The following is a 27967-nucleotide window of genomic DNA, read 5'->3' as shown; positions in this document are numbered from 1 at the left end:
AACCCCAAGTTTGCTCTTGTGTAAGGGGTCATTTAAGCATCAGTGACCAAATTTTACTTCTTTGTTGGTGGTGGCCGTGTGACATATCTAGTGATCTTTCTGGGGTCTGCAAAAGGTCATATGGTGAAATGAAACCTGCCAGAAAACTGTAACTAATATAAAGTGGTCTGAATTTTCAGGGCCAAGACATGTGAAAGGCATCTGGAGACTTCTGTCTGACCAAACCAAGCCAATAATATACATCCTGTTACAAATAATTGACCACATTTCTCATATCTGAATTCAATTCAGTAAACATATTCAACACTTGCTGCATATAAGAATACTCTAGGGATCCAAAAATTTAGCACAGTAGACAGATATACACAGCTGGCCCAATGGGGCAGGCTAAATAGTGAAATATAGGTGCTCATATGTTTCCAAAGAAAAGATATTGAATCTCGAGTAAAACAGGTGGGAATTAATAGAGAAGTGGCATTTGACCTAAACCTAAACCCTGAAGATTGAACAGGGATTGTGAGGGCAGGGTATTTTAGACTGAAGTATCCGAGTTGCAGGACCACATAGGCAGGAAAGCATGTGGGCAAAAGATGCAGGAAAGCATGTGGGCATAAGATGCAGGAAAGCATGTGGGCATAAGATACAGGAAGGGGTGTCCATGGTTGATTAAAAGATGAGTTTGAAAATGTAAAGTGGAACTTGTGCTGGTTATTAAATTACCATCTCTCAGCTTCACTCTTCTTACTCTGCTTTGTGATACAAGGGCTAGGATTCTGGAAACCATATTTCTGCACTGCCAGGAGCGGGGCACTAGAGAGAGGCTGCAAGGATAGAGGAGGGAGAAGGGCCGTACTCCTTGTTGCTCACTGTCTGCTTGAGATTCCTGTGAATGGCACCTCGGCAGGGCATTCTTCCCAAAGCAGCAAACGAACCAATTTGAGTTTTTCCAGCACTTGTAGTTCGAGCTGCATCACACCGCCACCTCGGAAAAAGCCAGCTGGCTGGTGCTCACTCCTCAGAGGTCTGAGTCCCAGAGGAGTGCCTCCAAACTTCTAATTTTTAATGATTCCAACTCTTCCTTTTTTTTACCTCTGCCCAAGAGATGGTAGCTACTTCTTGCACTTACTAACTCTCCATATTTTAAAGTTCTTGTTTTGCTCTGTGTGACCTTGCTAACAACTTATATAGACTATTCTTAAATACCGAGTACCACCAGTTGAAAATATCACCAACTTTCTGGTTTTAATTTTTTGCTGCATTTCTTTTTTTTAAAAAAGTTTTATTTTATATTGGAGTTTAGTTGATTTACAATGTTGTGTTAGTTTCAGGCGTACAGCAAAGTGATTCAGTTATACATATACATATATCTATTCTTTATCAGATTCTTTTCCCATATAGGATATTACAGAATATTGAGTAGAGTTCCCTGCGCTCTACAGTAGGTCCTTCTTGATTATCTATTTTATCTATAGTAGTGTGTATATATTAATCCCAAACTCCTAATTTATCCCTTCCCCCAACTTTCCCCTTTAGTAACTATAAGTTTATTTTCTAAGTCTGTGGGTCTGTTTCTGTTTTGTAAAAAAAGTTCATTTGTATCACTTTTTTAGATTCCACATATAAGTGATATCATAGGGTATTTGTCTTTCTCTGTCTGACTTACTTCACTTAGTATGATAATCTCTAGGCATACCACATTCAGAGAGAACCACTGAAATGAAATAGTTATTAGGGTCTTAAGAGATTCCTTACTTGCATTGTCTTTTGACCTCTTACCTCTCATTTCCTTTCAAGAATTTTGTGTCCTGTGTTTAAAAGCCAACCTGGGAAATATCAAAGACACCCTTTCTTCCCAAACTAAAGTCACTGAGCTGATTGCTGAGTAAAAAAAGGCAACACTCTTCCTTTCTATTTCCTGCACATACCACCAACCACTTTAAAACGTTGCGTAATAATGTAGTTGCAAAAAGGTAGCTAATTAAGTCTGCCTGACTCTAGCCTTCTACTCTTAATATTCAGCCCCAGTGGGTGGATGAGTGGCCAGAAAAAGAGAATGTTTAAAATGTTCATTTCCAACCTGACCCAGACCATTTCTCTCCTTTCAGAAAACATTACATCTAAATTATTAGAAGACAAATGGATCTTACTATATTATTACAGCAGTGTGGGGAGAAAAGCTTCAGCTGCCTCTGCAGATAACCCATTTTCCCTCTAACAACTTTTTTCGGAACTTCTACATTATACCCAATCTAATTCTGCTAGTTTAATCCCATAATGTTGGAATTTCACCCTCTTGCCACTTTGTTGAAACTGGAGAACCGCTTGTGGGTGATCTCTTGATAATAACATTTTATATGTCTAAAACAGTCTTTTCTTCCAAAGTAATTAATCCACCTCCCCTTTTTTACACTTTGCTGTATTTCCCAAGTCTTTACACACCTTTGTTTCCTGATGGATCCTCGTTAAGCATTTCCCATTTTTCCGGGGAAATTATACTGGGTTGGCCAAAGAGTTCATTCAGTTTTTTCTGTAAGATGGCACTAGTAGCACTTAGTTATCTTTAACTTCATTTGAAACAATTTCGTTAGATTGTATTGACAGCTGTTATATCAGCATGCATTTAAAAAAAAAAAAAACAATCAAAATTGGTGAATTTTTTTGTAGCCATTTTAATATTGAAGATCGAAGAAAAAAACAACATTTTAGGCATATTATGCTTCATTATTTCGAGAAAGGTAAAAATGCAACTGAAATGCAAAAAAAAATTTGTGCCGTGTTTGGAGAAGGTGCTGTGACTGATCGAACGTGTCAAAAGTGGTTTGCAAAGTTTTGTGCTGGAGATTTCTTGCTGGAGGGTGCTCCACGATCGGGTAGACAAGTTGAAGTTGATAGCGATCAAATCAAGACATTAATTGAGAACAATCAACATTATACCAATCAAACACTGAAAATCATTTGCACCAGCCTGGTTACTTTAATTGCTTTGATGCTTGTGTTCCACATAAGTCAAGCAAAAAAAAACTTTCTTGACGGTATTTCCACATGCGATTTTCTACTTAAATGTAATGAAAACGCTCCGTTTTTAAAACAAATTGTGACGGGCGATGAAAAGTGGATACTGTACAATAATGCATAATGGAAGAGATCATGGTGCAAGCGAAATGCACCACCACCAACCACACCAAAAGCTGGTCTTCATCCGAAGAAGGTGATGTTGTGTATATGGTGGAATTGGAAGGAAGTCCTCTGTTATGACCTCCGTCTGGAAAACCAAATGATTAATTTAATTCCAACAAGTACTGCTCCCAGTTAGACCAGCTGAAAGCAGCCCTTGATGAAAAGTCCGGAATTAGTCAACAGAAAACCCATAATCTTCCATCAGGATAATGCAAGACCGCATGTTTATTTGATGACCAGGCAAAAACTGTTACAGCTTGGCTAGGAAGTTCTGATTCATCCACCGTATTCACCAGACATTGCACCTTCGGATTTCCATTTATTTCGGTCTTTAAAAAATTCTCTTCCAGGGAAATTTCAAATTACAGTCCCTGGAAGACTGTAAAAGGCACCTGGAAGAGTTATTTGCTCAAAAAGGTAAAAAGATTTGGGAAGGTGGTATTATGAAATTGCCTGAAAAATGGCAGAAGGTAGTGGAACAAAAGGGTGAATATTTTGTTCAACAAAGTTCTTGGTAAAAATGAAAAATGTGTCTTTTATTTTTACTTAAAAACCGAAGACATTTTTTGGCCAACCCTATACCTTTGCAGAATTGACCAACACTAAACATAGCGTGACAGTCACTTTATGCATTCTTTCTGTATTCAGTGTTGTGTAATTCTATTTCCAGAGAGATTTCTCAGGGTGTAGCCAGCACATTCCTATTGTATTCTGCTGCAGTAGCCTACAGAGAAACCATTTTATTTTTTTCTAAATTCAAATTTAAGTAGAGATTTCTTTAGAAGAAAACTTTCAGCTTACAACTTTCCTGTTGACTTTTTATTTAACTTCAAATTTGGCAGGTTGCTGAACCTGTGTGATATTAAGACATAGTAAAATTTGATAACCTAAAATCACTTGCCTTCTGCTATTTTCCTTTAAGAATACAGAAAAAATATCCATTCATATATTTTTAAATTATCTGTGCAACTATGACTGCATTAATTTACATCCTCTAAGTTACAAGAACTGAATGCCTTTAGGGACAGCTTATATATAGAGGTAAATGTACTTTTCAAAAGAAGTAAAACAAACAAACAAACATATTTTGTGAGCAATGGAAGTATATTTTGACATGTGAAAATAAAGGCTATTATTTATTATTTATTATCTGTTAATAAAGAGTTGATTGGATTAAGTAGACACAGTATTCTCTGAGTTCATTTATTCCTTCAACAAATATCTCCTGAGTGCTCTGTGCCAAGCACTGTGGTTGGCGCTAGGAACATACAAGTGAAGAATGCAGTCATGACTCCTGCCCTCATGGAGCTTAAAACTTAATGGCGACTTGCTGGTTATTCTGTTTGCCTCCCTTGCCTGTCACCCTCCTCTTCCCCCAGACTCTCTGCCTTCTTTTCTGTACTGCCAACTGCATCCTCTGGGCTTGCAAGCTGCCTTCTGGTTGCCTTTAGCCATGAGAGCCACCAGAGGTGATCAGAAGGCATGGGGAAAAAGTCAGGATATGAATTTCAACTTATGTCTTTACTAAACTCTTTTGAGCCATCGGAGTCTTTCCAGCTGGATTCCTGACTGATACGGTGAATATAATATATATATATATATATATATATATATATTAATTTTATGTAGAGAAACACATATGTAAATATTTTAGAGCTGTATTAAGGGTTATGAAGAAACAAATACAAGAACTGAGATACAGTGTAATGGGTGTGAATTAAACAAAGTATTAAGATGAACTCTTAGAGGGTGATATTTAAGTTGAGGCCAGAGAATAAGTGGGAGCCAGCATAGAAAGAACGGAAAAGATGGTCCTGATGGAGGAAACAGCAAGTGCAAGGCCCATAAGATAGAAAAGAGCTTGAAGTGCTCTGTGCCAGAATTTGGTTATAATATTCTAGGAGGAAGATTTGGTTAAACCATTCCATGTGGACAGACTGAGGGGACAAATCAGCTTGAGTGGCAAGGTGTGGATCAATATCTAGTGACAGATACTGAAGATTTTGGACAGACAAATGTCTGCCAGAGAATCATGTACTTGTTAAAGTGGGAAGCAGCTCAGGTGAGCTGTGGGAATGAAGCAGATGCTCAGGTACTAATCTGAAATTGCTGTGATCATGTCGGGATGCACTGATGGTCTACTCCACATGATAATGTGCTGTAAAGAAATTAACACATGTAAAGATGTTATTTCTTTGATCTTATTTACTTTCATCAGAGTGGTAAGTTAGTCTTTAGGTAGAGATAAATCTCTTCGTAACATGATTTTTTTTTTCATAATTGTGACACTTCACATAAAGAATATCAAATGGGCAGCAGAGACCTTCTTGACAGGCTGTGTGTTTTGTTCATCTTCCTATTTATTTATTTATTTTCATGAGGGGAGAGGGAGTAGCAAAGAAGGAGTGGAGAAGTTGAAGAAAATAAAGTATTAAAAGAACTTAATTTGACAGTTGGATCCTACCTAGAATGAAAGGGACTTTAAGGATCAATTTACTAAGCATATTTCAAGACTTCCAAAAGCAAACACATCAAACTTATTAAATAAGCCTGCCTGGAGAAATTTCCCATATTGCTTTTTCTCTATGAATCTAGTTCTGTAATTTGTTTTACAGTATGCCCTCCTTTTGTTTGCAGCTTTAGTGCAAATTCTGGCATTTAAGAATTATTTAACTGTAGGATATACTAAAACCTTTGACATCAAGCCAAATAATTATTTTTGTATTTATCAGAATTGATCAGTTCACTTGGGACATTTTCAGGCATACTTGGTACCACAACATGGGCAGATGGTGAAAAACATTACTTTTAAGGTATTGAATCTCGTGCATTTAACTAATATATATGAGTTTGGAAATCTTCCTCAGATATCTGCCAAATAACTCCTGGATGAATTTTAAATTATTGAAATATGTTTCTACTTACAGGCATCTTTTGCTGGACCACTCAATACTTTTAATAGACCATCCAACAATTTATTTTGTTTTTAGTTTATTATGATCTTGCTCCTACTCAGATTTAAACAGAATTGCACATATATTATTTCAATCAGTCCTAATATTAGAAAACATGGTGATTACTATTGTCATGCCCTAAACCTCCTCTTACTAGCTGAATTTTTCATATTTACTAATATTTTTCTCACCCATAGACTACACCTACTTCAAACACATTTATAGAGCATGTTTTATCTCCAAGTACTTTATAGTTATGCTGTGGGAGTTAGCTCACCACGACTGAGGTTGAATGATTAGTAACTCTGATAGAGATGCATTTATGCAAATTATAATTATGGAGTCTAGAAAGGACTCTGAGGTCCTATCACCCTAAAAAAAACACAAAACTACAACACTCTATTTAAAATAAATCATAATACTCTAATCAAATATAATCAAAATCTCACTCCTGTTCCTATGCCCAATATTTATACTGTAAACATCATTGACAAGTGATTATATATTGTGAGATTTAAAACCTCAGAAATAGAATCATTAATCATAGCAGGCATTAGAGTGTGATGTAAATCATCTTTCTGATTTGGGGAATGATTGCATGTTATGCATATTGACAGCTGGTGCTATCATGTTATCATTATTTCAGGAGAGACTGAAGTAATCAATTGCATCAGTGTAACTATTTATGATTTTTATACTCTTGTCTTATTATATCTTATCAGAATCTATATCCTTTACATAAGGAGGGGATAGCACCTTATCCCCTTTTTATTTCATTTCATTTTATTTCATCATTGCTGAAGGAAATTTAAGAATGATACTGAAATTTTAAGACAAGTAAGCAAAGAGATGTAAAGCCCTTCTTTTATTTAAAGACTTTTCCTTTATGTTAAAATAGCAAAACTATATACATTAGTGTTCATAGAAATAACCAGAAAGATGATAATTGGTTACTTCATCAATTCCCATTTGCCCTTCTTTTAAAAAATGAATACCCACCAAGGAGCTTCAAGGTTTCATTCAAGGAAAATAAAACCTAGCAAAATAAGTGATCCAAAAATAAGATATGTCACATCTTAATAAACAATTGTGTCTAATTACAGAAGCATATGTACTTACTTGCCAAGTGCAAAGCATTCCATCTTAACAGTTGTTCCCTTAGCAGCTGTAACTGTGAAAGGGAAATGGACCTCAATTTTCGGCTCATATTCTCCCATCACACCTGGGAAATAAAGAATAGTCTTTCAATATAAAATGAATGTCACAATTTCTCTCCAGTCCTGTAGATGTTACATTGGAAAGCACTGTGTTGTCCATATCTGTTTGAAGACTGCTAAGCTTTTGATGTACTGAAGTAAGAAGTACTCATAGACTGAATTATTATGATGAAATCTTAATCTTCCCTTAAGGATTAGATTGCATGTATATTCAATACCATTTAAAATAATAATTATTGAAAGTGCTAATCAACACTGGTAGTTTAGCTACTGATTATATTTCAGGGGAAATAAATAACTATGAACAAATCCTATGGTAAATAATGGTGTTGATTTTTTTTTTAAATAAGTAAAGGTCTCGGAAATTTCTTTGTCATTTTCAGATAAATGAATGCTTATTTGTTAAGTCAACATATATTTATTGAATATCTATAATATGCATGCATTTTGCTAGGCATTGTGGGAGTTACAAAGATAAATCAGCCATGGACTGTGCTCTCAAGCACTCAACAAGTGTATTCTTAAAGAAACAGCATATACTCAAGGATGAGAGAAGAGCTATATATCAAAATCACTGTAATGTAAGATAGGAAGTGATGAGTGCCCTGCCTTGAATGAGGCATCCCTAAAGTATTATGTGCATTTGAGGGAATTATAAGAATAGTTAGAATTTGTATAAGTGAGAGAAAGGAGAAAGTAAATGGAACTGCAGGAACAAAGAGATAGGAAACCACCAGAAATAGGAATATCAGTTTTTCTGGCTTCTTGGTAAGTGAAGGGAAACCATACTAGGCAAATTTGGAAATATAAATGCAGTCCAAAAAATAGAGGGCCTTGATTATCAGAGCAAGACATTCAAATTTTAATCTGTAAGTAATTTGGAATATTTGGAATTTTGAATAGTAGACTGGCATTTTGTTGAGATGTAAATACTGGAATTGGAGCAGAGACCAGTAAATAAATTATATTATTTCAATAATGCAAGTTAGAAATAATGAAAACCTAGACTTGAATTATACAGCAAAAAAAAAGAGAGAAGAGGCATTAGAATGAGAAAAAACAAGAAAGACTTGAACTTTGCACATAATAGGGGAACTTGAGATAAGGTTGTGGGCCTCATCAATAACAACAGTAAGATTTCCAGCTTGGGAGAGGGGTGGGGTGATGTAAGTGAAAGAAAAGCATGCAGCTATGGTGGGAAACTTGATGATTTCTATTTTGGGAGTATTGTCTTTGATACCTATAAGATATTTAGAATGCAGTGAGAGGATGAAGCTGGAGATGAGTTCTGAACAGGTGATATATACTTAATACCATCACTCACAGGTGGCAGTTAAAGCCATGAGATTGCAGAGGGCTTTCACCTATCAAAAGAACAATACACTATAACTGAGTCATTTTGCTGTATGGCAGAAATTAGCACAACATTGTAAATCAACTATACTTCAATTTAAAAAAAATCATACACTAGTGATGCCTGGTGAATTCCAGTGCTTGTGTCCTCAGGCAGCCCTGGAGCTAATTTCCCCCAGAAATAATTTTTAGCAGATCCCTATGTGTAAAGTACCACAGAGGACACAATTGTGATTGAGCACAGATGCTTCTCTCAGGAGCTTGTGTCTGTGTTTTTGGGGGTGTCTCTGTATAGGGGTATATGTGCACATAGAGATCTGTGTATGTGTATAGCTCTACGTGTAATTCCTTGGTGTGTGTGTGAGGGATCGGGGGGAGAGAGGAGGAAGAAACCCAGACAGAGGAAGAAGTAAATGTCATAAGTTATGAAGACAAGATGCACTGGGCATGCAAAGGGAGAAATGGTTACCTTTGGCAAAGAAAACCCTTATGTGTTCCTTTATTATTATTATTATTATTTTAAATTTTGATTTGAGATGGTCCTTGAAGGAATAAAGAATGTAGACAACTTTAGATGGAAAATGTTTAAGTTCACTGAGGACAAGATTATTATCTTTGCTTTGTTGTTGTTTTTTTTTTTTCCTAGTTTTTTGCAAAGCAATCATAAAGAAAACATTACTGATGTTTTCATCAGAGATTGGGCTTGTGGACACTGGCCCTGCTCATGACTAGCCTACAGCACCTCTGACAGGTCAGTGACCTCTGTGTCTCATTTTCTAATCTGAAAACTGAGGGAATAGAAGAAAACTGTCATTAATGTAATGTCCTGCTCTGTCAGACTAACTCCCTTGATTCCTTCCAAGTCTAATGTTCGCCGAGCACCAAGTTCCTGATACACAGCAAGTGAATTGAGTGGTTAGTACTACGGTATTACTCAAAACAGATGTTTAAGCACTTCTCTATCTCTTTCTCAATATTGTTTGTCTCTTCTACTTCATTTTTCCTATATCCTTCTGCCCCGCTCATATATTTTCCAACTTCCTTTCTTTTTTTTTTTATATTTTTTTCCTATATATCTCCTGAATGACAGTATTTGGCCTGCTAGTGTTGCCTGGCTGAGTGTATCCAGTGATGAGGAGTTTATCTTTAATGCTCTCTTACTTGGAAGCCCCCATATAAGGACTTCTAGGCATCCTGTTCAGTGGATACCTTGACTGCCCACCTGAATTAGTCCCTGAAGTCAGCTTCGGATCTCCTCATCCACTCTTAACATTGATTCTGTAGTATTCTTGTTCCTGTCTGCCTGTTAACCTGATGATTTAATAATACATGATTTATCATGATGCTTATTAAGCTTAAGCTTATTAAACTTAATACCTTACTTGCATAGGTCCCTGTGAGTTCTGGCAGTTGTTGAGTTCTGTAGAATGTTGTAAAGGCAGTGAAAGTCAGGCTGAATTTAGAAAATATTTCTATATAATTATTTCTAGTAAATTGTTTAAAGACATCTCAGAAGAAAAGAACCTGAATCTCCAAATTCCAGTAATTTGTTTTGATTATCTTTTTCCTAACCTAACTACAAATTCCCTTTAGAATCCACTTTTATATTAATACTTTTGTATTCTTTATATTAAAGAAGGTCCAATAATTGTACAACATTTCAAGCCCTTCAAAACCTGGATCTGCCTCAAAACAATACCAAGATATTACCGATATTATGGGGTAATAGGAGCCAGATCCATGCTTTCTCTCAAATTCCCTTCCAGATAATGTTTGTGAATTGCAAAGAAGACATTCTTTTATAGCTTTAATTCTTAAGGATGATTCAAAGGAAAGGCACTCCTGGTAGGGTTTGGGAAGTAATTTTTGCCCATGTAGTGGCTTCTGGTGTTACTTAAATGATTCCTGTATGTCCGAAAACACTGTTAAGCCTCACTCCAGGGTCAAAGAGGTTTGCTAATATCTGAACTGGATATTAAAAATAAAATTAAAAGGTTAAAGTACAAGGCTTCAAATTATATTACCTAATTTGAACTACACTGTAAGAAATAACTAGTTCTTTTAAATTTTACTCTGATAATGGTGATATAAGGACAGATTAGAAAGCTCCTTAGGTATGTCTTGTTCTTTAAACACATGATTACATTCAGGGATTAAATTTTGCTTAGTCTTTCATGGGATAATTATGTTACAGTTAAAGTTCAGTTTAGCTTAGAGAGGGCAGACAGCAAGCAGAAGAACTACAATCCTGCAGCCTGTGGAACGAAAACCGCATTCATAGAAAGATATACAAAATGAAAAGGCAGAGGACTGTGTATCAGATGAAGGAACAAGATAAAACCCCAGAAAAACAACTAAATGAAGTGGAGATAGGCAACCATCCAGAAAAAGAATTCAGAATAATGACAGTGAATATGATCCAGGACCTCAGAAAAAGAATGGAGGCAAAGATTGAGAAGATGCAATAAATGCTTAACAAAGACCTAGAAGAATTAAAGACAAACACCTAGAAGAATTAAAGAAGAAACAAACAGAGAAGAACAATACAATAACTGAAATGAAAAATACACTAGAAGGAATCTGTAGCAGAATAACTGAGGCAGAAAAACGGAAAAGTGACCTGGAAGACAGAATGGTGGAATTCACTGCTGTGAAACAAAATAAAGAAAAAATAAGGAAAATAAACGAAGACAGCCTAAGAGACCTCTGGGACAACATTAAATGCACCAACATTCACATTATAGGGGTCCCAGAAGGAGAAGAGACAGAGAAAGGACCTGAGAAAATATTTGAAGAGATTATAGAGGAAAACTTCCCTAACATGTGAGGGGAAATAGCCACCCAATTCCAGGAAGCACAGAGAGTCCAAGGCAGGATAAACCCAAAGAGAAACGTGCTGAGACACATAGTAATCAAGATTACTATGAGGGAATCAGATTCCCTGACTTCAGACTATACTACAAAGCTACAGTAATAAAGACAATACGGTACTGGCACAAAAACAGAAATATTGATCAATGGAACAGGATAGAAAGCTCAGAGATAAACCCATGCACCTATGGTCACCTAATCTATGACAAAGGAGGCATGAATATACAATGGGGAAAAGACAGTCTCTTCAGTAAGTGGTGCTGGGAAAACTGGACAGCTACATCTAAAAGAATGAAATTAGAACACTCCCTAACATCATGCATAAAAATAAACTAAAAATGGATTAAAGACCTAAATTTAAGACCAGACACTCTAAAACTCTTAGAGGAAAACATAGGAAGAACACTGTTTGACATAAATCACAGCAAGATCTGTTTTGACCCCCCTCCTAGAGTAATGGAAATAAAAACAAAAATAAACAAATGGGACCTAATGAAACTTAAAAGTTTTTGCACAGCAAAGGAAACTATAAACAAGATGAAAGGACATCCCTCAGAATGGGAGAATATATTTGCAAATGAAGCAATTGACAAAGAATTAATCTCCAAAATATATAAACAGCCCTTGCAGCTCAATATTTTTTAAAATTAATTAATTAATTTATTTATTTATGGCTGTGTTGGGTCTTCGTTTCTGTGCGAGGGCTCTCTCTAGTTGCGGCAAGCGGGGGTCACTCTTCATCACGGTGCACGGGCCTCTCACTATCACGGCCTCTCCTGTTGCGGAGCACAGGCTCCAGACGCGCAGGCTCAGTAGTTGTGGCTCACGGGCCCATCTACTCCACGGCATGTGGGATCTTCCCAGACCAGGGCTCGAACCCATGTCGCCTGCATTGTCAGGCAGATTCTCAACCACTGTGCCAGCAGGGAAGCCTGCAGCTCAATATTAAAGAAACAAACAACCCAGTCCAAAAATGGGCAGAAGACCTAATTAGACATTTCTCCAAAGAAGATACATAGATGGCCAAGAGGCACAGGAAAAGCTGCTCAACATCACTAATTATTATAGTAATGCAAATCAATACTACAATGAGGTATCACCTCACACCATTTAGAATGGGCATCATCAGAAAATCTACAAATAACAAATGTTGGAGAGGGTGTGGAGAAAAGGGAACCCTCTTGCACTGTTGGTGGGAATGTAAATTGATACAGCCACTATGGAGAGCAGTATGGAGGTTCCTTAAAAAACTGAAAGTAGAATTACCATATGACCCAGCAATCCCACTACTGGGCATATCCCCAGAGAAAACCATAATTCAAAAAGACATATGCATCCCAATATTCATTGCAGCACTATTTACAATAGCCAGGTCACGGAAGCAACCTAAATGCCCATCAACAGATGAATGGATAAAGAAGATGTGGTACATATATACAATGGAATATTACTTATACATAAAAAGGAATGATATTGGGTCATTTGTAGAGATGTGGATGGATCTAGAGACTGTCATACAGAGTGAAGTATGTCAGAAAGAGAAAAACAAATATCGTATATTAACGCATACATTGGAATCTAGAAAAATGGTACAGATGAACAGATTTGCAAGGCAGAAATAGAGACACAGATGTAGAGAACGAACGTATGGACACCAAGAGGGGAAACTGGAGATGGGGGTGGTGGTGGTGGGATGAATTGGGAAATTGGCATTGACATTTATACACTAATATGTATAAAATAGATAAGTTAAAAAAAAAAAAAAAAGTGTCCCAACAGAGTCCCTTTGCCCCTTCTGCCATGTCTGCAATGCAGAAGAGGGCCCTCCCCAGACATGCTGGTACCTTGATCCTGGACTTCCATCTCCCACAACTATGAAAAATAAATTTCTATTTATTAGCAAAAATAAATAAATAAATAAAACCTATCATTTGGATCTGTGATAAGATAAAATAAAATGAAATAAAATGTGGTATGTACAAAAAAAATAATAAAGTTCACTTTAGTTTATATAATTTACCTCTTTCTTTCAAAGATGAAAGGACTGAGTCAAAAAGGTCAAGTAACTGGTTCAAAGTCCTATTGAAAGCTGTTGGTGGAAATAGGGCAAAATAGGAGTTTTCTCACCTTAAGTTTACAGCTAATTTCTTGACATCACTCTATTGAGGAATTTCAATCACAGAATATAAGAGTACAGGCATATCACATGTACTATATCAATCATTAACTGTCTGCCATGGATATTTGGTTTATTTCAGCTGTAATTTTTAATATCTCAAGTCATATGCAGCTTAGCTTGTAATTTCTTTTTCTCCGGTATTATTTGATAGTGAAAGGAAAGGGAAATAGTCTTATAAGACACATAGTTAAAGATCAAAATATTAGGCTTATCTCTTCAATCAAGGTAGCTCTTTTATTTTTTGATTGCTCCAGTATTAAGCTAAATATGCTCAAGAGACACTATACTGTGTCTTCATCTCCTTCCCCACCCTGTTTCTTCTGTCTTAGTTGGCTGCCCTACTTTGGAATTACATGCCAGTAGAAGATGACCTCAAATTACTCTAATTCCTAATAAAGAGAAGCCTTCCAGCTGAGAGCACATTACTCTCCCATGTCTTCTTGGTTGTTGATTTTCTTATTTATTCCAATTACAAAGTGCTAGGGTGCTTTTCCCTAAGTGGAATGCGATTTAGAGCAGTGTTTCTCCAAGTGCATTGGCAGAACAAAGAGCCAATGACTTCAGAATAATCTGGAAAATTTACTAAAATTTCAGGCTATAGGTTTCAATCCCAAGCCTAGTGATACATAATCTTTGTATATACACAAAGATATTTCTCTTGATGATTTTATGTACATGAAAGAAATTCAGGGCTTCCCTGGTGGCGCAGTGGTTGAGAATCTGCCTGCTAATGCAGGGGACACGGGTTCGAGCCCTGGTCCGGGAGGATCCCACATGCCGCGGAGCAACTGGGCCCGTGAGCCACAACTACTGAGCCTGCGCATCTGGAGCCTGCGCTCCGCAACAAGAGAGGCCGCGATAGTGAGAGGCCCGCGCACCACGATGAAGAGTGGCCCCCGCTTGCCGCAACTAGAGAGAGCCCTCACACAGAAACGAAGACCCAACACAGCCATAAATAAATAAATAAATAAAATTAAAAAAAAAAAAAAGAAATTCAAAGTTGGACCTACCTTGATTCTGATTTTTATCATGTTACTTGTCATGTGGGGATTGGAGTGTAACAGACTAAAATGGCTAAAAAAATTGCATACAGAGGGTCTACAATCATATTGTATTCATTGATGGCTTGCCCTAACAGTAATGCAAATTATATTTAACTTGTACTGGCACTCACACTAGAGCTGTTTTTTTCCCTGGTTGTCTAGACATCAGTTCTGACTGGTCAGTGTCCAGGAGATAGCACTTGTTAAATAAATATTTCAAATGACATTTCCATCTGACACTCACAGTAATATCATGTCTAGGGTCAAGAATTCATGCTCAGTAAGTCTTAAAAATTTGACTTAGCTAATGAGCTAAAAAGATTTGGCTGGTAATCTTCTTATGTTCAAATAATGAGTATTTACATTTTTGTCTTCATTGTCTTTGCCAATTTCACTCAACAACTGTTTCTTGTCTTCCAAGAATAGCAGCTATTTTTTCAGTGTTTTTTTTTTTTTTGGGAAGTGCTTCTTCCATCTTCTCTAACCATGAAAGTTAAATGGGAGCCACTATCTTCCTATAAGTTCTGCTGTAGTTATTATCTTGTTATGGGCATCTGACCCAAGCTTGTCCAGTTAGATTACCTCTTTGTCCTGGACACAATCTTTGATTCATGGATGGGCAGCTGAGGTTGGCATTTTTAAGCCAAGGACCAGGAGCCCAAGTCTCACTTTATCCTTCATGGCAAAAAAGAGCCTGCATGTCTGAGAGCTTCCACAAGTGGAAGGAGGTAATCTGTCATTGAAGAGAATTAAGCCAATTTAGATAGGATTAAGCCAATGCAGATAGAGGAGAGATGAAAAGAGTACCAGTAGCATGTCAGTTCTACTTGGGATTTAGCTTCTTGCTCTTCTCGCAGTTAAATAAAATGAATTCCTTATTTTGTTTAAGTTATTTCAAGTTGGGTTTCTCAGTTACAGCCAAAAAGAGTCCTGGCTGATACCTCATTGAGCTCAGCATAACCAGTGGTGACCCTTTGTCAGGTTCTCTCTCATAACTTATCTTGATTCTGAGTCTATCATACTCTAGATTAGGCAAAGGCAAGATGGAGTGGTGGAGGGACAGGGGCCAAGACAAATCAATATATACAATATATCCTATTTTAAAACATTGTACCTTTTAATCATGAATATAAATTCTAATAGAGGTTACAAATATTCTGTATCTATATCTATATATCTACATATCTCCTAGTAAAAGAGGATAAATGAAATTATAAAAGCACAAGATAAAGTACTATGGAAGTTGAGAGGAAGGAGAGATTATTGAGAAAAATGGGGAACTGCTTTAAGTGGATTGTGACAGTGGGATTGGAGTTGAAAATGTGACTGTGGAGGTTTAGTGACTTTCAAGTGGAAGGGACTATTAGCAAAGACATGGAAGTGAGATTCTGTCTGGAATTTTATCAGAAATTTAACTTTATTGGATTGAGTATGAAGGAGTAAGAGAGTAAGAAGTGAGAAGGAGTAAGATTGAGAGAGAAATTTCAAACATAAGTAGGAGCTAGATGATAAATAATATCAAGGAATGTTGTATTTTATCATTTGTCTATTAGAATGACTCAGCAGAGTCTTGATAAATTTGCACGGGCACTTGTTTGGAAAAATAGTTGCAACAATTGATAGACATCTGATTTTATTTAGAGATAGCACCTGGAGTTATTATTATCCATATTCATTGTTATCAGTGATTACATATTGGTAAATTGAACACAATAAGTGTAATGAAGGTGTACTTAGGATAAGTATCAAAAAGAAGGCCTTATGAACTAATATATAGTTTTAACATTATATGGTTTGCACATTTACATGCATTGAAATGACTTAATGAAATGTCTTGGGGATTTCCCTTTATTTCATCAGAAATATATGTGATGAGAGAGGGGAGAAAGGAAATGACTAAGTAGCTCACATTATGCCTACAGATACTGTGTCAGAATACTGTACTCATCCTTTCAGGAAATATTAAATATCAACCTGTGATTGTAGATAAATGATGAAAATCCCAACTCCATCCCTGACTCTACTGAAACACAGAGGCAATGACAGAGCCTCTGTGGGTCCATTTTCTCATGTATAATGAGAATCCTACCTGGTATTGTGGGTTTAGAAATCTAGTAGTGGTATGTTAGGGAATATATGTTACACATTAACAGATCCCTTTTTACTTACTGTACTCAATAAGTTAAAAATTATAATCTGTGGAAATTTTAATCACTTAAACACGTGTCCAGAAGCCTTCTTTTCAATTCCCTGATGAGCCCCTAAGTAACAATTTCACAAGCTTAGATAAATAGACAACATATTGCTTTCTCACTTCAAAAATTTTATATTACCCTGAATCATAGTTTCGCGAGGTGAGTCATTGTTAGGTAAATAAAGAGATTGAAGGACCTCTTGGCAAAAGGAAATAAATGACTTATGCTGTCTTCAAATACATGCACAATTATGGCATTATTTATCTGGGGACATTAAGAAGAATCAGGTTTATTATTAGAAGATGTTTTTCATCACAATTATGTATATTCTGAAAATCAGAGAACAGAATCAGTGAAAAAAATCAGGAATAGATTTTTTTCCCCACCCAACCATCAAGAATATATCGATCAAGGTGTTGCCTCCTATTGTAATCGCTTTCCTCTGATTACCGAATTTTAAGACATATTTTCTTCTGCTGCTTATGCCACAGTGATTTAAGGAAATATACCCATCTCTCACCATCACCATCTGAGGGCTCATTCCCTGTGCATCAATAACGTGGAAAAAGAACTTATGAAAGTAAAGTCTAAAGAAACAACCATATATATATGAACAAACATATAAGCTCCCTAGCATTAAAATAATAGGATAGAAAGAGCAAACTTAAAAAATTTGATAACTAAAGGTTGAATATTCACTTTGAATCAGAAATATGTTGAAAAGTTGTCCTTCTTTAAAAAAATTATTTTGGTTATTTTTATAAATTTGTATTCACAAATAAAATGCAGAAACTTCTCTGTAAATATATCTACATAACAACTATATATATAGCTTTATAATAAGTCCATTATTTAAAACTCATGGTTGTTTTTTTCTCAAGTTTTCTTTGACTTTGTGAAGTGTGTGTTACTTACTTACTGCCAAGTGAGTAAAATATGATAGATAGATTGGGGAGAAACAGATTTAAGAGCGTACAGGGAAAATGTTTGTAATGGGTGACTCTGTAATCTAAGCTAGAGAGGGAAGGCACCTGAGACCACGAAGGTGTGGCAGACAGTGAAATAGTGGATTAATCAAAGGACTGGGGAGCCTGAGGGCTTGAAAAATTATTTGTGTGGAAAATGATAAACAGAAGTATTTGGACAGAAAGGAGGCTGTGGGCAAAGAGCTGTTTACTTAAAATTGAAATTTTGATGAAGGCAGAATGATTGGTAATGGAAAAATTCTGGCTATTACCTTTGTAATGAGTGGCTAAGGTGGGAAGGAGTACAAGTTCGTGGGAAGCAAGGAGGTCAAGACACTGAGAGGTCAGGACACTGAAAGGATCATTGATGTGAATACAGATGACACCAAGACAGAATACAAGATCTTCTGTAAATGAGGAAGACTGAACTAAAAGGATAAGAGATTATTGCATTAGAGTTGACTGCAACTCCTGAAAAGCATGCTGTGGATCCTTTCTCTTTATTTATTGTCAATATTTTGTAGTTTTCCACTCATAGACTTCAATGTTCTAGTCCTAAGTTATCTTTTCAAATTTACTCTCACTCTTCACCTTCAAGCATCCAATATTTTAGATAACAGAAATGCTTTGTATTTTCAAAACATAATTCATCCTTAACTGATGTTGAACCTTCACACATGTTGTTGGTCCTTATCTAAATGTTACTTTATCAACAAAGTTCACTTCAAATTCTATCTCATCAAAAGAAGAAGAAGAAAGAAGAAGAAGAAGAAGAAGAAGAAGAAGAAGAAGAAGAAGAAGAAGAAGAAGAAGAAGAGGAAGAAGAAGAGGAAGAAGAAGAAGAAGAAGAAGAAGAAGAGGAGGAGGAGGGGATGGGAGAGGGGGAGTGCAGAAAACTTTATTTTAGTGTAGAAAACTTCTGTAATTCCTCCAGCAAGAAATTTTGTCCCATACTTCTGCATTACCATGGCATTTTATTTCTTATAATACTAATTATGTTCTACCTTGTATTAAAGTTATTTGTGTACAGCTATTCCAATTATCTTATTGGTAAAAACCATCATCATTAAATCTGAATAAACCTTACTATCTAACCCAGTCCTACCCCTAATTCTCCTTTAGTCTGTCTTTCTTTCTGATGTCTTTGTAACTTGTCCTTTGAAATGCCAGGTAATTATAAGCAAACATATTTTGGTACAGCTGTTTTAACTCCTCACTCTGTCTGTTTGTCAAAAAGAAACCTGCATTTTTCCCCTACTGCATTCATTTGACTTTCATTAGTCAGTGGAAGAATAGAGCTGGGGCATACTGTCAATACTTTCCTTTCTCCAAAAAGCTATTCAAGACCCCGATCAACATTTGAATCTGTTAGTCTATTTTTTCTACTACTACTAGAGTTATTGCCCTGAAAGAAAACAAGCAAATAAATAACAAAGACCAACAAACAACAAAAATAACAACAAAGACTTTTTAATGTCAGTTCCCTGCTTAAGGACTCTGCTTACACAATAATGTTTTTAAAATAGCACTGCATTCAAAGCCCTTCGCAGTCTGGACCTTCTCTCCCTGATGAGTGACTCCTCTCCTCACATATCTCACACTGTAGTCACACAGTGCTTTTCTCCACTTCCCAAACTAACCATGCCATTTTACAACCATATGCTTCTGCCCCTCTAATTCTTTTAACCTTTTCCTCTACTTAATAAACTATCATTCAGCTTTCAAAATTATACTCAAGTTTCAACTCTCCATCTTTAGAAGAATTAATTTCACTCTACTCTTTGTTTTCACAGTACACAGTTCAAACCATTATTTTAGTGCATATCTCATTGTATTTTAAAGATGTTTACTTCTCTTTATCCCTCATTGCATTGTGGTTTATAGCAATGAGGAAATGAAATTTATTCTTCTTTGTACCTGCAGTGCTTGAACATAAATTGCTTAAGTTCTATCTGGCTACATTTCACTCTTTGGGTCAGCCTGGATTTCATGGTCCATAAGTTTCTCCTATTGAATACTAAGTTTCATTTTCCTATGAAAATTTTGATCTACTATCTTGGATTGGTTCTAATAAACAGTTTCTTTACTTCTCATTTGAAGTATGAGAGTGTTTCAGGAGCAAAGGAAGGAATTTTGTAATATTCTTTCTAGTATCTCTTCCTGTTTTTTTCCACAGACATAATCATAATTTAATTCAAAGCTTCACTACCTTGATCTTGATCACTGGTATTCTTGGCCCCTGATTCTGCAGTCTTTTCTATCTAATCTATTCCGTACAATGACTCCAGCTTGATCTTTTTAAAACACCATTATCATCATATTTTCCTTTCTTTAAAAAATCCCCCATTACCTTATTGGTAAAATTCAAACTCCTTTACATTTTGGCATGTAAAGCCCTAAAAATCTGCTCCAAAGCTAACTTTTCAATCTTAGTTACCTCTTGACCATTATAAATCCACTGCTTTTGTTAAACTGTTTCTGAAATGGGACATTAATTCATCTGTTATATTGAAGTTATCAACCCATATGTCCACTCAAAGACTCTCCATTAACAAGGCTGGATTGAATTGCTTTTCCTCAAGAATATCTTCTATTCCCACAGTAGACCACAATGATGTATCCATCCTATAAATTCTTAAAGCATTCAAGATTATATAAATATACTATTTACACTTCCCATCTCTACTTAGTCATGTTTTATTTAAAGTTTTGTGTTTGCATGTGTTATTTCTCTATAATGAGATAGATAATTTACTGGTGGTTAGAGCCATGCCCTACACTTAGTTTTGGGTCATACAGGTTTGGATCATGGGAGGTTCATGAACATGAATAGTCCTAGTCTACCACAAGTCAAGTGATAGGGGCTAGTTTTTGAGCATGAACTATGTATGCGGGCATAGAATGACAGCTAATCTTCAAATTCTTTTTAGAATTTATCATTTATCAGGACTGGAAAAATATCATAAAGCTTCCAGAATTTCCTCCAAATCCTCATAGGTAGTTTCAGATTTCAATGTCATTTGGGAAGAAAAATTTAATTTATAAGTTTTTCACTCTCTATATATGTATACATGTGTATATGACAAAAAAGATATAATATTTTAAAATGGATTAACCCATTAATATATTGTAGCACTGTTTATTCCTTGTTCACTAAAGAGATTTATCTTAGGTCTTTGACACTGATGAAAAGAGATCCTGTCTTAATGATGAACTGTTAATGGTGATGAATAAATCACAATGTATTTGAGTTTTCATCCCTTTCTTTTCACAAAATAACCTATTTGACTAGACAACATACAACAGTAGAAAAATATTAATACATTTCCTTATTATCCTTTTTTGTTGAACATATTAGCCAGTATTAAGCCAAAATAGAGGACAAAAATATTTTGACCACAAAGTAACTATAATTATTGAATATAACTGTTCACATTTAAAAGCAACAGAAACTGGTATTCAATAGACTGTAAAAGATACACTTTTCCTCCCTTTGAGAAAGAAGGGAGTGAGTCAGAAGGGGATTCATAATACAAATGGGACCCTCTTTTGCAAATTGTCCTAGTTCTGTTTGGGTGTGAGTGAATGCTTTTAGAAGAGAACCAGAAGTAGGACTGTACCTATAGCTAGGTGTTCACTACAAACATTCTGGCTACACAAATGTTGCATTTCTAACACGGAAAAGTCTTTGGAAATCTGCTTTTTTTTAAAGTTACATATCACCTTATCCCAGCTCGACAAATCTGCTTGTTCCACAGGCTTAAATAGGTTTAGTAAGTCAAGGTTTGGGGAAGTAAGCAAGTTAATGATAGATGCAATTATGATTTGTAAGGTCTGTTTTTTTTTTTACTTCTAGTTGTATTATTTTTTCATATTGCCAATAATTGAATTTGTGAAAGATTTTTTGTCACATTTTTGGAAGATCTCCAAAGTTGTAGAGATAAATTAAAACCTAAAACTACAATGAGAGGCTTAGTATGGCATTCAGGTCATGCACTAATCACTGTTGAAAGTATAATGATAATATAGCAATGAAAATAATACCTAATCCATATATGGGATTTATTACATACGAGGTACCTTTCTAAGTCCTTTAGATGTAGCAACTCTGATCCTTACAACCCCTTGAACTGGTCTAATAATTACCTTCTTTTTAATTCTGAGAAGACTGAATTAGAAAGATTGAAAACTTGTCCAAAGTCATGGCTATTAAATGCTACATCCAGGATTTGAATTCATGACATCTGGCTGCAGAGTCTATGTTGTTCTCCATAATGCTAAGTAATTAATGAATTGTATTCCATGTGTTTTACCATAAATCAGCACTTTGGAGGCAAAGATATTTTTCCATAGAAAATTGTAAGTAATGGTTTGGTTGCTATCTAACTCACAAAATATTACCTAGTTCATAAAATGTGATCTAAATAAATTTAGATCATGATTGACATAACACAAAAAGATAAATTACTTCTCCTCCCTACACATGCTTTTTCATAGTTTCAGAGCCAGCCTCAGACAAAAAATTGAAAGATGTACTGTTTTTATATTCTACTTCTTTTTATTTACCTTTCTTCTCTTGTTCCTTTGGGTATGCTTTTCCCTCTGTCCATAATGCCAGCCCAGAATTGAGGCAATTGACAAACTCCTATTCTCTTTCAACACTGCACTCGAATGTCAACTCCACACTGAAAATGCTCTGGATGGCCCTGTGGAGTTAGTGCCTGTCCTCTTGGTGACTTTGACATATGATGCCTCTTGATTTTACTTTTTGCACATTGTGATATCAGAACCATCGCATTATCTATCTTCCCTATTAGACCAAGAGTTCTTTGAGATCAGAGGGTGTGTTATTCTTGAATCCTCAGCACCAAAAATACTGTGAACTGTGCCAGAGACTTTAGGTGCATGATTATTTTAATCTTTACAACAATCTCAAGGCTGTTGTATGAATAAAGAAACTAAGGTTTAGAAAGGGTAGGTGGCATAGTTAAAAATGAGGCAGAATTGGGACTACAAAATAATTAAATCTGCCAGAATAGCTCTCTGTGTGACCCCATTTTTTTAAGTGGTGCCAAATTCCTTCCTATTATGCTTCACATCCCATCCAACTCTTTTCCCAAATAATCCTTATTCCTTTCTTCCTGGGAAATTATCACAGGTAGATGTTCAAAAGCAAAATGATACAATTTAACTGATATATACTAAAGTAAAAAATACTGATCTCTGATTTTCTCTGTGGCATCTTATTTTTTAAAGCATGATGCTTATTCACTTAAATGACTGTTTAATTAGTGGAATTTATCTTGCTTGGTATACGTTTTATGCCACAGGGGAGGAAGACATTGTAGACAGCGGGTCTGCTGCATTTGGCCAGATCTGTCTGAGAATCTATTTCTGAGGTTGGAGCCTCAAAATTGTTCCCACTGCTTTTTTTTTTTTTTTTTAACTTGTTTTCTGCTTTCACTCACTTCTGAATTTCAAATTCTCTGAAAACTTCTTGAGGACATGTCTTTTGCTTAAACAAAGGCAAAAATCAGAAGGGCCTGTGTCAGTGACCAACTTATAGTAGGGCAACTATTTATACATATGAATCATTTTCAAGTTGGTCATCTGTAAGGTTTGTACTACATGTATTTGATCATCAAGTTGTCAGGGTGACAGCAAAATATTTCTCTATGTTGGTTTTAATTTATTTATTAAACCACTGAGTATCACAAATATTCTTTAGGATCCTGGATTTGGTGCAGTCTTCATTTTCTTTTCCTTTATAGTTAAATTTTTAACATTCTGACATTTAAAAAAAGAAAAAAAACCTACCTTTAATGAAAAAAAGTGTGCTATAATATTAAGTAGAACCAACTAATTATTAAGAAAATTAGGCTATGTATTCTCTTGGCAGATATTTTGATAGATAATTAACATACAATATAGCAGGCAACCTTACATTCTCTATAGATGAATTCTGTCATTCCCAAAGATGAGCATAACCCCAATTTTACTTAAACGGGTTACTCCTTTCTTGCTATCTAATTTCATAAATTTGATGTATTCTCTCTTTCTTGATAAATTGAGAAAAAAATCCTCACATCATCTAAAGGGATGAAATTGGAAAGAAGCAAAGATTGCTTCTATGATAGGTGGGCTGTTCATACAGAGGATCATCTCTAACCATACCCTTTAAATTTTATTTTAGGTAATATTGATAAAGTAATCCAAGACCCTAATTTGGCATAAGGGAAGCATAATGATACAGTGGAAAAAACACTATGACCTTGGGAGAGTCCCTTAACCAGTTGGTAACTGAGCAATAAAGTATAATATTTAGCAGGTTACTCTTTAGAGTCATAGACACATAGGTTAAGAGGACTTGCTACCTGTCTGTATGACAGATTGTTTAACTGTAAAAGAAAGATAAACTCAAATGTTGTATTGCTGTGAAGATTAAATGAGAGGATGTATGAAATGCTTTCATCACGGCGCCTGTTGCATAGAAAGAATGTTGATCATTTTCAAGCCTTCCACTTATGCAACTGCTATCTCCCTTCCACAGCACTGCGATACAAGGGTTATAAAATAGTAAGATGAATCATTCAGTATTAAAATATTTTAAATAATGGCAAGATTATATTGGTGTAAGTAAATTGCCTCCCAGTATGTCTACTCTGAAGAACATAACACTCATTTGAATATGTGAGTTTCAGTACATTTGTTAAAAAAAAAAAAAAAAGTGTTGTTATTTTTTTTTTTTTTTTTTTTTTTTTTTTTAATTATTATTTATTTATTTATTTATGGCTGTGTTGGGTCTTCGTTTCTGTGTGGGAGCTTTCTCTAGTTGCGGCAAGTGGGGGCCACTCTTCATCGCGGTGCGCGGGCCTCTCACTTTCGTGGCCTCTCTTGTTGTGGAGCACAGGCTCCAGACGTGCAGGCTCAGTAGTTGTGGCTCACGGGCTTAGTTGCTCCGCGGCATGTGGGATCCTCCCAGACCAGGGCTCGAACCCGTGTCCCCTGCATTGGCAGGCAGACTCCCAACCACTGCGCCACCAGGGAAGCCCCAAGTGTTGTTATTTTATGATAAATTTGCAAAATATCTCATTGGAGTGAACTGTGGAAGAAACACTTCTAAATATTACAAATGACTTTCCAGAAGCAGTAGTTTTAGAGCCCACAATATCCTGGATGTGATTTTTAGCAATGGATGATAAAAGTGATCACAAAATAAGAATATAATTCAATAAAGAAAGATATAAATAAGGATATAAATTCAATAACCTTGAAGGATAAGGGGAACCTTAAAATATCCACCATAGAGTTACTCAGTTTTAGACAAATTAACTGAGACAAAATGTGAGAATTAGTTCAGGAGAAAAAAAATGGAAGGAAATCATTTAAAATGATTCATAGAGAGACTTAAGGTTATTTTTAAATACCTTATTTGATGCTCAGAAAAAAATCAGGTAGATCATATTAAGAATAGCAGTGCAAGGTAAGATAAGGAGAAATGGTAACTGTATGAAAATAGGCATCTTATTAATAATAGGAAGATTGTCTAAATAAGGTGAAAATACCTATGTCACCTACGACAGCTCAATTATGAGGACACTCCTACAAAAACAGCCTATTAATCTAAATTTCAATAATTACCTTAAGGGTGATCTAAAACTATAAATGAAATACATTTCAAATTATTCCAGAAACATCGACCAACTGCAAAAATACCGTGACTGACAATCACTATAAAGTCACAGTTTCTTATGGAGATAAAAGAAAATACCAGATGTTCCCTCACCTGCCTGGACATAAAATTTCCTAGTGACACAGTCAAAAATAAATATCTCCAATCTCCACTGCAGGCCTACTAAATCAGAGTATCTAAGGGAAAGACCCAGGAGCCTGAATTTTTACCAAGATTCTCTTAACATAATTCTGTGTAGTGTTACATCCACCTTTTGTCTGGAAATCCTGTCTGGTACAAAGAAGAGCTTAAAATATATGAAGAGGTATGTAACATTACAAAATGTATACTTAGCAAGTAATGATTAGTGTAGCAGTTCTCAATTGTTCTTAATATATGAAATATCTGGGATATGTCATGAAAATGCAGATTCCTAGGATTTATAGGCTGAGGACAACTTGCATGTAGATCTTAAATTACATCTTTCATCTAATCCTGTCTCTGAAGGAATAGCAGGGATAGAACGACCCCACTAATGGAGTCCAGGTGGTACATTTGAAGACCCAGGTTCTCCTGAGACCTCCCAAGGATGCAGCCTTCATTCTTAAAGACACTGCACAGTCCGCACCTTACAACATTTAGTACAACATTAAAAATGATGGTTTTTAGGACCACTCCAGAAATTCTGATTGGATAGATCTTGAGTATGGCTCAATATATCCATTTTTTACAAGAACCCTAGATTATTCTCATTCAAGTGTTTGAGAATCACAGTATTAAATTCTGGCCTATTAGATGTAATTTTATAGATTTCCAAAAGCTTTTGACAATTTTATTAATAAATATTATTTAAAATTAAACAGACAGTGAATAGAAATAATATGAAGGAATATATTTTGTCATGGTTGGTGAAATACCTTAGGTATGGGAAGCAACATGTTGGCAAAATGGAATAGTCCTCTGGGGTTGAGTTGGAGCTGGGATTTGCTGATTATCTTGTAAATTAATATGGGAATAATAAAATATCCAAAGTTTTAGATGGCACTGAGCTCTACTGGGTATTGAAATATCAAGCTGGCAAATATCATTTGCATGATGATATCATAAAGTTGTGGGTGGGTATTATGAAAGTGGCAGATGGATTTCAATATGGACAAACATAAGAAAATTCTTTTAGAATAAAATCCAAACCATACTTATTATAAGGTAGATTTTATTCCTGTTTATTGTAACTAAAAAGTTGTGTGATTTTAGGCAAGTCATTCAAACATATGCAGTCAGAGCTAGGAATTAAAAGAGTATCTCAAAAAAGAGAACAAAAAGAAAAGAAATTGAGTCAGAAAATTCTGGAAGAGTTTTTGATTGGAGATATGATTGAAGACAAGTGATGGAATATAAAACTTCTCCCAGTGCTACTACCTCTCACCCCAACCTCTATTAAAACCTCAGTTCTAGAATTGAGTTTGAATTTACACAGTAAACAACAGCAGCAACCACAAACAATATAGTAATCGAAACAGTCTAGGAAAGTAGTTCCTTACTGCAACTACCCACACACTAGTGAAATGCAGTGGCCCTTGTGTCATAAATACTGTGTGAATAGCTAATTTTTACTAAAGCTTACTATGTATCAGGCATTGTTCTAATCGCTTTGCATTTATTAATGCATTTAATCCTCACAATAACCCTATGAAAAAAGTATCCAGGCTATCCCCTGTTCAGATGAATAGACTGAAGCACAGCCAGGTTAAGTCTCTTGTCCAGGGATAAAGTAGGTGGTAAATCAAACCCAACTTTGTGACTGATTTACTTTAAACAAAATTAATAAAAATACATTCTAGTTTAAATCTCTGTAATAATGCCACTCTCATGAACTTGCTTTCTGATAGCTTCCTTGATTGATGGTAAAGGAGATGGTGTTCCATATAGTTCACTGGCATTGCACCTAAAGCCTCTTTTGTGCTCTATAGCCTAGAATGTAGAAAAGCTCTTGAAAGTGAATTTTGGATAGGAACACTATTCACCTTCTGTGAATTGTAGGAAAAGTCATTTGAAAGCCACTGATCTAGGCAAGAGGCAAAGAGTGTTGTAATCAGAAGTATAAAGAAGGGGATAGATGAGAATGAAATTGCAGATGGAGAATTCACAGGGTTTGCCAAACCTATGGAATATGTATGTAGTCACGAGATTAGGAGGATTCTAATTGATCCAGAAATATTTGTATTAGATGTTTAGAAGAAAAGTGATCTCACTAACAACAGATATCTGCTGAAGAAGTTAATTTGTGGGAAATTCTAAATTGGAAACAGAAATAGAAGCACCCACTAAAGACAAATATTTA

The 27967-nt window shown here is 35.6% G+C and overlaps 1 protein-coding gene across 1 annotated transcript in view; it reads right to left on the bottom strand.

The window, feature by feature from the left end:
* Positions 1–27967, bottom strand: part of CNTN5 (contactin 5) — a 1403535-nt gene that overhangs the window by 356674 nt on the left and 1018894 nt on the right. Inside the window, exon 9 of the mRNA XM_057553585.1 lies at positions 7251–7353. Coding sequence (XP_057409568.1) covers positions 7251–7353 — 103 coding nt within the window. The remainder of the gene's footprint in view (positions 1–7250; positions 7354–27967) is intronic.

The sequence above is a fragment of the Balaenoptera acutorostrata genome, chromosome 9 (genome assembly GCF_949987535.1).
Source record: "Balaenoptera acutorostrata chromosome 9, mBalAcu1.1, whole genome shotgun sequence".
Lineage (NCBI taxonomy): Eukaryota > Metazoa > Chordata > Mammalia > Artiodactyla > Balaenopteridae > Balaenoptera > Balaenoptera acutorostrata.
The sequence above is the reverse complement of the archived record's forward strand: the minus strand, read 5'-3'. Positions and strand labels throughout refer to the sequence as shown.